General features: G+C 40.7%; 1 protein-coding gene across 1 annotated transcript in view; it reads right to left on the bottom strand.

Annotated features, from left to right (window-relative positions):
- The window catches only part of GRID2 (glutamate ionotropic receptor delta type subunit 2), a 1,117,957-nt gene that overhangs the window by 109,436 nt on the left and 995,048 nt on the right, over positions 1–13,473 (bottom strand). Inside the window, exon 14 of the mRNA XM_087724106.1 lies at positions 2,204–2,370. Within this exon, the coding sequence (XP_087580232.1) occupies positions 2,204–2,370 (167 nt within the window). The remainder of the gene's footprint in view (positions 1–2,203; positions 2,371–13,473) is intronic.

Below are 13,473 nucleotides of genomic sequence, written 5' to 3'. Positions count from 1 at the left end.
TGATAAACTTAATAAATATGGCTCAGCTGCAGGACAAGAAATACCTTTTGCTGTTTTTTTAATCCACTTCTGCAGACAACAATGTTAATAAAGTCATATAAAATACTTCCTTGCTTAACAGAATAGTCTGAGAAAACCCTAAACATTCAACACAATAACAAGACCTATAAAGCCAGCCTGTGCTATGCAGTGACTTGTAACACGGACTACAATCTTAATATAATAAAAAATGATGGCTGCTCAGCACGAGACCTCACGCTGAAGCGCTGTTGCAGAATATATGCTAATATTATAATATATGCATATTTCTAAGGGCAGTTTGGAAAGAGACATGAGACAATGCAAAATTTGTCCAAGAGCATGATTTACACCTCTACGGGAGATAAAGCTATGGTTTGAACTTCCAGATGTTCAGGTTTCGTTCTGCTGTTTTTGTGCCAACTCATCTTTCCAATTTGCTGTTGTTTATTTATTGCAAGTAAGAACCATACAAAAGCAATACACAAAAGGACTAAGCATAACCATATATACACTGTCCCAATTAAAATGATAAGAATATTTATGATGTAAATTTAGAAAATATAAGCAACGCAACAAGAATTAATTACGTAGTTCCATATTCCCTAGTTTTGAAAGGACTGTTCTCCAGATTACAATCTTCTGTTATATATGTCACTTTACGGTAGAATCTGACTAATGTTCCATAGATCAGTCCTGCAATCCAAACTCACTAGAAATTAGTCTCTTACATGTTTTTCTAGTACTCCCGAAAATTAGCAACAGACATGATGCCATCTTTATTGATATCCTCTGTGGTTATAGATGTGTTGGCTTCCAGTAATACAACAGTAGCACTAACTATTTTGACAGCACAATATCAACCATATACAGTATTAGAATAATAGAGTAGAGTAGAGTAGAGTAGAGTAGAGTAGAGTAGAGTAGAGTAGAGTAGAGTAGAGTAGAGTAGAGTAGAGTAGAGTAGAATAGCAGAGTTGGAAGGGACCTTGGAGGTCTTCTAGTCCAACTCCCTGCTCTAAATTCTAAAGCAAGGTCTATAAATTCAATTTATGCAACTGTGTAAAGTCTTTGTACAGATTGCAGAGAAGTAATAAACTATATTTTGTCCCTTCACATACAGTATTATGCCAATACATAGACAATTTTTTTTATACACAGAAACCTACATTCATTCCTGAAGAAACCTCTAAAACCTATATTTACAATTGATATGCCCTCTTTTGCAATCATCCTATATAAACACTAGCCCTTGATATAACTTTTTTCTTTCTTTTTTCCAGAAAGCATATTTACATGATTTTATAATTTTGAACCACTTTTTAAAATAGAACTGGGACCCGCCCGAGATCTCTCTCTCTCTCTCTCTCTCTCTCTCTCCTCCTCCCTCCCCCCTCCCTCTCTCCCTCCCCCCTCTCTCCCCCTCTCTCCCTCCCTCTCATTGCTGATATCCACAGTTACAATATTGAGATCTGGATGAGGCAAGATTCATCTTTCAAAGTTACCTATGTTGGTACCATAAATCATACAGTAAGGCAATTAGTCAAACTATTTGAGCACTCATAAGACCTTCAGTATTTGCAGAGTATGGTCCAAAAAAGAAAGATGCCTTTCATGATGGTACAATCAAAACTCTGCCTCTTTTAAAAAAAAAATTACCTCACAATCCAGTGTTCTCAACCTTTTCTTCACCACAAACTCTCTTTAAATTCATTTTGTAGCTGGGGATCATGGCCAGGGAACCCCCCACAAAACTTAACATAAGATTTAAATCATAACATTTCTTCAAGCTTTGTCTGGTCCTCTGCGATGACGTGGCGGTCCCCCAAGGTCTGTGGACCACAGGTTGAGAACCATTGTCATAATCTTCTCTACTGCAACAGCTGTCCCTTTACTATGCGCTCCAGCTCTTTATCATTATCTTCCGAGCACATTCAAGCATTCTTTTTTAATTTTAGCAAAAATATTGACAATACCCATCCTTACCCCTCAATCAAAATCAGCACAATTCTGTGGAACTGCTTTATGGTCAACTACAATATAAACTATCCTCAGCTTTATGGTTCTTATTGGGTGCATTGTAATTATGTCCCAGTGCATTCATGTATAAATAAGGTGATATATTTTCTGCATAAGCAAAACCAAAAGTCTCAAGACAACTTTGGTATTCTTCTAACCACATTACCTTTGTGAGAAGACGTCTCTGTAGGGGCTTCCATGTTGAAGAGCAATTCCGTATCCTCGATCTGCAATAGTATTCCCAACGGTGTAGAAGGAACAATCTGGATCATTTAGAGCAACGTATTCCAAAACGGCGGCATCCCAAACAAAGGCGTAATTTCCATATTTGACCTGAAACCAGAAAAGAAAACATATGACCCAACTTTGCTTTGAATGTTTTGGGGAAAAAAACCACCACCTAGTTATGAACAGAAGCAGTAATACCCTTTATAGGCTATTTGAAAGAATGGGAAGGTTTATAGCAGGAGTCCCTAAACTTGGCAACTTTAAGACTTGTGGACTTCAACTCCCAGAATTCTCCAGCCTGCTATGCAAGTCTGAAGACCTCTGGTTTACAGCAGCCATATCTCAGCCATAAACCTGTTTCATTTATAGGCCACCTTGTTTCATTAAACCTAAGTGGCCAACTGTAAAGGAAGAGTTAAACTAGCACAATTCATGCAATGATAAGTGCTCTATGGGGAATTGTCCTTGATACTGATTCAGAAGTTACATTTAATGCCGAATACAATGGCCAGGTTATTAACTGGCCTGTCAACTATATTAAAATATACACATGAGATGCCTTTTTGCGATTAAACCAGGTTCAAAGTCCAAGGTACTATTAGACAAAGTTCTAAACAACTCAATTACATCAGCCCCCCAAGCTGTTACAATCTTCATGGCGTCTACTACTTGGGATGATCAACGCAAATGTTAATGGAAGTGGCATCAATTCTGTCAACTATATTCTCTCTGCTAGTCCTAATGGTTGTTTCAGAGTTCCAAGGAACACCCCCAATGAAAGAAGACTCTGAGGCTTGAAGTTCCTCAAAGTTCTATTTTATTAGAGATATCATATTGGCACATCTGGGAAACCCCGAATTTGAAAGCTTCCAGGTTTTCCCCACCCAAGTGAAAGTCCAAGCCCCTGCTCAGCACCCACATGTCCATCACATGGTCCAATCAGACACCATCCCAACTGGAGATGCCTCCCAGTCATACCCCTTTAAGTCAGTGGTGAAATTCAAATTTTTTTTACTACTGGTTCTGTGGGTGTGGCTTGGTGGGCGTGGCAGGGGAAGGATACTGCAAAATCTCCATTTCTACCCCACTCTGGGGTGGCATTTGCCAGTTCTCCAAACTGCTCAAAATTTCTGCTACCGGTTCTCTGAACTACTCAAAATTTCTGCTACTGGTTCTCTGAACTACTCAAAATTTCTGCTACTGGTTCTCTGAACTACTCAAAATGTCTGCTACTGGTTCTCTGAACTACTCAAAATGTCTGCTACTGGTTCTCTGAACTACTCAAAATTTCTGTTACTGGTTCTCCAAACTACTTAAAACATCCGCTACCAGTTCTCCAGAACCTGTCAGAACCTGCTGGATTTCACCCCTGCTCCAGGTGCAAGGCAAGATGCCCTTGGCTCTCTGAGAAAGGGATGTTATAATGACTATATATCTCCCATACTCCATATAATTCCCCCTCCCATTTTCCCACAGCATTAAATGTGGCAGGCCAGAAGTCCCAATGCAAAAGATGGCTTACAGGTCTGACAGGTTGTATGTCTAAGCAAGTTTTCATGACTTCCTTTTATTCCTTGATATTGTTTTATAACATCACTGTAAAATACATAGAGAAGACCGATAAATAATAAACAGAAACCTCATATTTTAAATAAATGAACATCGAAGTGCACTGTATGGGAAATAATGTTCCATCTAGGTAGTTTAGATATAGACTATAACAAGGATGTAAATCTCATGGCCCAGGGACTGGATCCGGCCCCTGAAGTGCTTAGGTCTGTCCCACGGGGCCACCCTGGAAACAGCAAAGGACTGGTCCATGGTGCATCTGCCAACAAAAACAGATCTTGGGAGGACCATCTGTGCAGGGGTGGGTTGCTACCAGCATTACTGCTGGTTCGGTGCACAAAAATTTTTGAGTGCCTGTACTTGCTTTGCTCACGTGCACACCAAACATGTGCTCTGCGCATGTGAGCATTTATACCCAAAAAGGCCTGCCCATGCACAGAACATTAGAAAATGGAAAAAAATTACATTTCTGCAATGGAGATTGTTCTGTGCATGCACAGAACCAAAAATCAAGATGGCATTGCCAACAATAGAACCAGTTCAAGTATGTGGGCAGCTGAGTTACTACCTACTTGTCTGAATCGATCCAAACTGGTAGCACCCACCTCTGCTTCTGCAGCCCACTCAAGCTCCATTTTTGTTGGCAGAGGGTTCCAGGAAGCCATTGCAGCCGAAAATGGAGCTCACGAACCTGTTTTCGCTGAAAGAGTGCTCTGGCCACCACAGTTCATGATTTTCTCTGGTTCTGTCTCTTCTATCTCTGTCACCAGCTATTGCAACTACTACAATCTAAACTATTCTGTCTTTCTTATTGACAGTTGTTATGTTTGGTCTGTTATTTAGCAGATGTCTGTCTGTTTGATTTCAACAATCCCAGAGCATTTAGCTTTTTTTCATTTTGTATTACTTTGTCTGTTTTGTGCTTCCCAACTGTTCATGCTTTCAGGCAAACCTTCTTGTCCTCAGTGTACTTGATGCTGTCAGCTTGAGGGATGCTTAGGTATTTGAAGGGATCCTCTTCATCCAGACCCTTGATGTTATTTCCATAAGGCATCTTGATTCCTTCAGTTCTCGCTATCTCCCCCCAAGTTGATAGTGAGAATGAGCGCATTTTGTCCAGTCCAAACACCATTGCAATGTCTTGGCTGTATATAGGGGATACTGTTGAGCAGGAATTCTATTTCAGAGGGTGTTTTTCTATGCAGTTTCAAATTGTCCACAAAAAGGAGGTGCGGTAGCCTAGAAGATTTCTTGATGTTTGATAACCATGGCCCGATTTTATTCAGTCTTTTTATTTCTAGGTACTTGATCACTGAATCACGTGCTAAGGAATTGAATGCCTTTTTGTAATCCATCCATGCTACATTCAAGTTGGTTTTCCTTCTCTTGCAGTTTTCCAGAATCATATCGATTACGAGGTGATCTTTTATCCCTCCGCTGTTTGAACAGTTTCCTTTTTACTCAAGTGGAAAGAGCTTGTTTTCAACTAAATTCTGTTGGGCTGCATCAAAGTGTTCCAATATCTAAGGGCTGCCACAAAGAAGAGGGATTCAATCTATTCTACAAATCACCTGAAGGCAGGACAAGAAGCAATGGATGGAAACTAAGGAATTTTTTTCAGTAAATTTGAAAGGGAAAAAATGGAGCTGTTTTGTATTTAAGCCTCCTGTTCAAAACTCATACTGATTTTGGCAGATACAGTATGTTGGGGTGAAACTTAATTTACAGGGAGTTAAGAATTTGCTATTAGAAATGTATGCTCCCAATGAAATAAATCAACATTTTATAAGAAAAAGTATGTATAAACTTTTGGAATTTTTATATAAAAATTGGTGTTTCCTCGTAGGTTGGAATGGTAGTTTCTGGATGAAAAGGTAAAACTTCTGAAAAAAATATTAACGTACCATATGTTATTTTTCTTACGGACTTTTTTGTGTAAAAATGAAAAAAGGGAATAGGTGGTGTTATGATTTTGGTGATTCGACAGGATAGATTATTGAAAGAAGGGTAATATGATGTATCTTTAGAGAGAGAAGTTAAAATATATTTGTACTTATGACTTTTTAAAGCCTTTTAAAAAAACTTTAAAAAGACTTTTTAGGGTGTCTCTGGCTAAGATGCTAAGCTTGTCGGTCAGAAAGGTCGGTAGTGTGAATCCCTAGCACTGCATAATGGAGTGAGATCCCGTTACTTGTCCCAGTTACTCTGCCAACCTAGCAGTTTGAAAGCATGTAAAAATGCAAGTAGAAAAATAGGAACCACCTTTGGTGGGAAGGTAACAGATTCCATGCGCCTTCGGCGTTTAGTCAGGCTGGCCATGGACCATGGATGAGCATCGCCCCTAGAGTCAGGAATGAGTAGCACATATGTGCGAGGGGAACCTTTACCTTTACCTTACCTATAACTGCTGTGACAAATAACAGAAGCCTGAAAATAGTTTTCTATTTTTTAAACTTTGTTTCCTTTCTCATACTTTTTGCTTTTCACTTGATTTATTTTTTCCTTGCTTACTACCTATTAGTTTTTGTTACTTTTTATCTTAAAAGTTTTTTTAAAAGTTTTCTTTTTTCTTTTAAAAATAAAGAACAAGCTTCCATGCAGGGAACCTTATTCTGATGATTTTGTGCTTTTCTAGATGTTCAATTGTTCTTTGTCTCCATTCTTCATTTTTAGAGAGCCTTTGCTTTTTCTGAAGAGTTTGATATTAAAGATGATTCAAGAACTATGTTGGCTTCCTCCATTGCTGACTCCCCGAGGTTTGCCTCTATAAGCTACTTCTAGCAAGTCTTCCATCTCTTTGCTTCTGCGTTTGTGAATACTTTATTTCACATTATAAATTGATGTCGATCTGCTAGTCTCTGTTCTGTTATTTCTTGATTCTGGATGTAGTTCTTTCCAGAACTGGTGCATTCTTTTCGGGTATCTTCTTCCTGTTGGACTTTATTTTTATTCAACCTTTCTATATTTGCAACAAATAAACAACTTTTCTTCCAGTAATCCTGCAGCTGCTGGTCCTGATTGATCAGCCAACAGTCCCCAGTTCCATAACCAAATAATCACTGGATGTCTAGGAAATCTAACATCTAGCCCCGTGACAGCAAACTTATGGCATCTGGGCCACAGGTGGCACATAAAGCCCTCTCTGTGGGCACATGAGCCCCTGCCCCAGCTCAACTCCACTGCGCATGCACGCCTCCTGCTGGCCAGCTGATTTTTGGGTCTCTCCCACCCTTCTGTGGGAGCGCCTTCCCTCTGGAATGAGCTGCCGCCGGAGCTTCGCATAACCTCCGGTCCTTCCGACGTGCCCTAAAAAGTTGGCTTTTCCAGCAAGCCAGCCTGGCCTGAACAAAACAAAATAAATTATTGATCATTGTTAATTTTAATCAATTTTTTTTAAAAAATATATTATTGTTAATTTTAATTGGGTTTGTTTGGGATATTCTATTTAATTCTTTTTAACTTTTGTAATATGTGTTTTTTTTAAATGTTGTACGCCGCCCTGAGTCCTTGGGAGAAGGGTGGCATATAAATCCAATAAACCAAACTAAACCAGGCATGTGTTTGTGGAAGGCCGCATGTGGGAGACACACACAACTGCACGAGGGTAACATGCACATGTGCAGGGGGAACACAGGGGGGTCATGCACACATGTGCAGGGGCGGGGCACATGTGTGTGTGTGTGCGCTCATTGCATTATGGTTGTGGGCTCGCATGTGTATGCTGTTGCGTGCATACACTTTCAGCACGCAAGGACAAAAAGGTTGGCCACACACTGATTTGACCAATCCAGTCAAATTTAATTGTGTAAATTACGTCTCACCATATTTTTTATGGGAGAGACACTCTTTGTCTAGATTGTCTGATACGTCTCATCTTATCATGGGGGGGGGGCACGAGAGAAGAACCACCTTTGCCAAACTGCCGATACCTTATCTCTGCAAACTAGCATCACGAGCAAAACTTCCGATTGCTTAAAATACCAATTAGTAAATTTTGGGTAAGAAAAATGAGTGTAGGGGTTTCTATACATGGAGGCATCTTATAGACGGAAAAATACGGTATCTAAGAGCTGTGGTGGCTCAGTGCTTAGAATGCAGTATTGTAGGCTAATTCTGTCGACTGCCAGCAGTTCGATTTTCACTGGCTCAAAGTTGACTCAGCCTTCCATCCTTCCAAGGTCGGTAAAATGAGGAGCCAGATTGTTGGGGGGCAATAGGCTGACTCTGCAAACTGCTTAGAGAGGGTTATAAACCACCGTGAAGCGGTATATAAGTGCTAGTGTAATTACTAAAGGACTCTGGATGGCTCACAGGATCATAATAGGTTGAACAAGATAGTACAGAGGGGGAAGGGAGCAAATTGTTAATTAAAAAACAACAGTTGCAATATATTCTCAAAACATGCAGTTTCCCCTTTTAGTAAAAAAAAATAAAATAGTTCTCCTACCTAAAAGTAGCTGAAAAATTGGAAGTTATCATATTAACCTGGACCACCCCAAACCTCTCTCATATTTACACCTACTATTTACCAGTTATACCTTTAGAATGAATGAGGTAGAAAGGACCTTGGAACTCCTCTAATCTAGCTGTGTGCTCAAGCAGGACAACCTATATCTGTAATGGCAAATCTATGGCACGCAAAAGAGTGATATCTGAGGGCACGCAAGGCATCGCCCTATGTCAGCTCCAGCACACATGCGCACACTGGCCAGGTGATTTTCGGCCTTCCGGAGGACAGAGGAGGCTGTTGTCGCTCTCCCCAGGCTTCAGGAAGGCCTCCTGAAGCCTAGGGAGAGCGAAAAACGGCCCAACGTTTACGAACTTCCAGTAGGCCTGTTGGGCCATTTTTCACCCTTCCCAGGCTTCAGGAAGTCCAGAGGCTTCAATGAGGCCTGCATGCATGCAACGGGAGGAGGGGGGGAGCACAGTGGGGTTGTGCATGCATGCGCCATGGGGAGGGCATTGCATTATGAGTGAGGGCATGCACGGGCACCCTTTTGGCACTTGAGCAGAAGAACATTTGTCATCATGACCTATATTATTTCAGATAAGTGACTGTCTAGTCTCTTCCTAAAAAAAAGAAAATCCAGTGATGGAGCACCCACTATTTCTGGAGGCACTGGTTCATTGTCCTCAATTTCTCCTTAATTCCAGGTTGCTTGTTTGTTTCATTAGTTCCCAATCATTGTTTCTTGTCCTGCCCTTCAGTGTTTTGGAGAATAAGTTGACCTCCCGTTCTTTGTGGCAGCCCCTACATCTCTACATGTATATCTGCTATTTCATAAAATAAATAAATAAATTATTTTATCAGTTGTGTCGGATTGATTCCTTTGCACACTGCCTTTTCTCTAGCTGTCTGAAGAAGGTGGTTGCACCGTGCATTTTCTTTAATACTCCAACCAATGACACTATCGCTAAAGGAAAGCCGAGGAAAATTCATTAAATGTGTAATGCCGACATGGGATAAATATGTAACAACTTACAAAATGAACAACAACTATTTACAGAGCAGGCTTCTCGGGCTAGGCAAATCAAAGGGGAATTATAAAAAAGAAAATCCGGGCAGAATATTAAATTAGGCCCTATCATCATTAGATTACTGTTTGATGTTATAGATGATATTTTCAAAATCTGTTTACTTGTAGGAATTACTGAAATGTACCAGCCAGGTTCTGAGATGCACCAGAGGCGTTTTTGCCTTTTGATGTATGATTTGAACCCACCTTTACCCCAAAAGCATATTTCATGTTTTCTTGAATAAACAACCAAAGGGTACGTATGTATAAGGGGGTGAAGTTGCTCATGGCTTTAGAGCGGAAGATAAACCTTAGGAAGCAATCCAATGTGATAATATTGGGCTATTTTGCTAGCTTCAAACTCTCAGACATTGATATTGAATGGTTTGTCAACAGGACTGTATTTTATGCCATTAATCTGTAGAGTTCAGAAGAAAGCAAGTATGTGTGTATGCTATCCTTCTTCTTCTTTCTTTCACCTGTTCTCTAGATCTTTGACTTTTATGGCTGCTTTCTAAATCTAGAGTATTGATTCACAACCATTCCCTCAAAGCTGTGAAATTCCCTGACTGAAATGTAAAATGATTTGTATTTGCATGAATACAAGGTTAGGAGAGACCAGGTATCCAAATAGTAGTAGCAATAGCAATAGCAACTTATAGCAGTATAAATAGTAGAAGCAGGAGCACTTAGACTTATATATACAGTACTTTACTGCCCTCTCTAAACGGTTTACAGAATCAGCCTATTGCCCCCAACAATCTGGGTCCTCATTTTACCGACCTCGGAAAGATGGACGGCTGAGTCAATCTTGAGCTGGGGAGAATTGAACTGTCGAACTGCTGGCAGCCGGCAGTAGCCTGCAGTACTGTATTCTAACCACTGTGCCGCCAGGTAGCCTGCAGTACTGTATTCTAACCACTGTGCCGCCAGGGCTCTTGTAGGATGTCCAGTTTCCCCACTGCTCAATTTGTTCTATCATTTTCAGCCTTGGAATATTTCCATTTAATACATATTGCTAGTGTGATATATTGCTCATGGTGTTGGACTAAAATTTCAGAGACATAATTGCCTGGTTATCTGTGGGATAACCATTATTTTTTTTCCTTGGGACAGCTTGCCTTACAGCATTGCTGAGATAAAACAAAGGAGGATCTTCATATAAGCTGTTTTGTTAGAGAAAAGGTTGATTATGCATCAAATTCTTACAGTTCCTCAATCATGTTCTTTGATATGGTTTAGATCAGGGGTGTCAAACTCAAGGCCTGGGAGCCAGATCCAGCCTATGGGGTGCTTAGACCTGGCCCATGGCTCCACCCTGGAAACTACAAAGGACCTGCCCACAATACTTCTGCCAGCAAAAACAGAGCTTGTGAGGGCTGTGGGCGGCCCTCCCCAAGCTCCATTTTTGCTGGTAGAGGATTGCAGGATGCCACTGCAGCCAAAAACGGAGCTCGGGAGGGCTGTAGATGATCCTCCTGAGCTCCGTTTTTGCTGGCAGAGGGTTTCAGGAAGCTGTCACAGCCGAAAATGGAGCTCAGGAGCCTGTTTTTGCTGTCAGAACGCTCAGGCCACCAAAGGTGCCCTTGACATGATTGATGTCAAGATGGCCCTGCCCCCCTGACCTCCCGAGATCAAACACAATGAATATGATATGGCCCTCAATGAAATCGAGTTTGGCAGCCCTGGTTTAGATCCTCAAACTACTTTTCTTCCAGAAGATATTTAAGGTTTCAGCCTTACTTATTATCTTAGGTATAGAATATGTTAATTCAGAGCGGCCCATATATTTTTTTCGTAGCAGTCATGAGCAGGAAGAAATCAATATATAGAAAAGCATAAACTTAAAATTGATGAGTAGATCAGCTTGATCAGCAAGTGTGGAAAATGGAAATATCAGTTAATTCTATTTCTGCCTGGTTTCTGACGCTGTTATCGCTTCGTGGTAAATGTAGTTTCAGGGTTCAGATAGAAAATGAACATTCTTCTTTCTTTTAGCAAATGCTACTATCTTTCTACTTGGAATATTATAAATACATTAGATATCTTAGATAAGTAAAGGTTCCCCTCGCACATATGTGCTAGTCGTTTCCGGCTCTAGGGGGCGGTGCTCATCTCCATTTCAAAGCCGAAGAGCCAACACTGTCCGAAGATGTCTCCGTGTTCATGTGGCCGGCATGACTAAATGCCAAAGGTGCACTGAATGCTGTTACCTTTCCACCAAAGGTGGTTCCTATTTTTCTACTTGCATTTTTTATGTGCTTTCGAACTGCTAGGTTGGCAGAAGCTGGGACAAGTAATGGGAGCTCACGCTGTTATGCGGTGCTAGGAACCTGAACTGCCAAACTTTTTGATTGACAAGATCAGTGTCTTAGCCACAGAGCTACCACGTCCCTATATCTTAGATAAGGAGAAAAGAAAAATATGATTTCATTTATTTGCTATAATTTTCAGCCAATGATTTTCCGACGTTTTTCTTTTTCTTCAAAGTTATCCCATCTGTTCCTTAACCTTGTTATCTTGATTTTTTTCCATCTTTGATTTAAAGATGGAAAAATTCAAGATAATAAGGTTAAGAATAGGTAGGATAACTTCAAAGAAGAAAAATTAACAAGGTTTGCATTTAATGCAGAGGTGGCTCCTACCAGGTTGGACCGGTTCGGCTGAACTGGTAGTGGTATGGTGGCCTGGGTCACTGGCAGCAACCCAGGCCTTCCATGCCCCGGAACTGGTTCCCTGGCCACTGCCATCGCCATCTTGTTTTTTTAATTCTGTGCATGCGCAGAACAATTTTAATTGAAGTGGAGCTCTCTCGCCTCAGTCAGGAGGCTGTGAGTTCGATCCTAGGTAGCGTCAGGTATTTCTCTCTCTGGGCACAATGTGAAAATATCTAGTACAAACTCTGCATTGGCAACAGGAAGAGCATCCGGCCGCTAAACACTCAGCTCATTCAGTTGCCCTGACTCCATCCCAATGCAAGAGATTACGGGATCATCAAAAGGCAAAAAGATAGACATTGGTGTGAATCTCAGTAGCATGAGGAGGGAAGGAAAGAGATCAAAAAAAGCAGTTGAGACTTGTATGTTGACCATCCCTGCAATCCTGACTAATTTGTTTTGAGGCTACAGAGGTACCGTTGTTGACTTACCTGCTACATTATGTATTATCGAGGACCTTTAGATTTTTGCAGTCCGAGTTCATACCAATGAATGCTAACGGAGGCGATACTTGGAATTTAAATTCAAGGTATACGAGTCACCTTCATTAAATTATAACGCAGATGTATTATTGGTGCAGACAGGCAGAGACTTCTAGTTGCTTATAGGAATTTTTAGGACTGATCTCAGTATTATTATCTGAAATAGATGAACTTTTAAGGTTTCCCCCGCCCCCCCACCAGAGCTGCAACTCTATTACCCTAGAAGAAGTAAAGAAAAGCTGTTCAAGATAGGACTCAATCATCTGAATATCATCTCCTGCACAGAGAACATTTGAATTCCTGCATTCCGCATTTCTACATTATTATATTGCCATTTCATGTGGAGATAATGGTATTTCAGAGTAGTAGAAAATTGGAATTTGGGACACAGGCTTTCTTCCATAACCACTTGGGATCAGCAAAGCGGAACTAGCATAAAGGAGACATATTGTCATTCATCAGGAATCACGATTTTCCAGTTAAATAGGGTAAAAAGTAGGAGCGCTACCAACTAAATCTTTATTTCCATTGCATTTTGCTAGCGCTCACACATATCTGCTACCACCAGGGAGTCATTGTGCATGAGATCGAAAGGAAAAGCATGATCATTTGATGAAAATCCCCCAGTTGATATTACAAACCAGACAATGCTTGGGTTGATAACAGTCATTTTTACTCCTGCGCTGAATTGGAAGTAAAGCTACTGGATATATTTGTGGCTCATGTAACTTGTGTTAATTCTGAAATATATTTTTTGAACGATACAGCTTCTAAGAGCAACGCTAGTGACACACCAATCATTTTCACATGACTGGTTACTGATGGCTTGTTCCCAAGACTTCCTTTACCTGCATCTGTATGTACACAGCCTAGCTGAGAACATAGGAGTTACTCCACTGCTGAGGTTTGTACCAAATTAGAAAG

This window comes from Thamnophis sirtalis, unplaced genomic scaffold (genome assembly GCF_051295495.1).
Source record: "Thamnophis sirtalis isolate CommonGarterSnake01/CBP01778 unplaced genomic scaffold, rThaSir2_p1.2 scaffold_10, whole genome shotgun sequence".
Classification (NCBI taxonomy): Eukaryota; Metazoa; Chordata; class Lepidosauria; order Squamata; family Natricidae; genus Thamnophis; species Thamnophis sirtalis.
The sequence above is the reverse complement of the archived record's forward strand: the minus strand, read 5'-3'. Positions and strand labels throughout refer to the sequence as shown.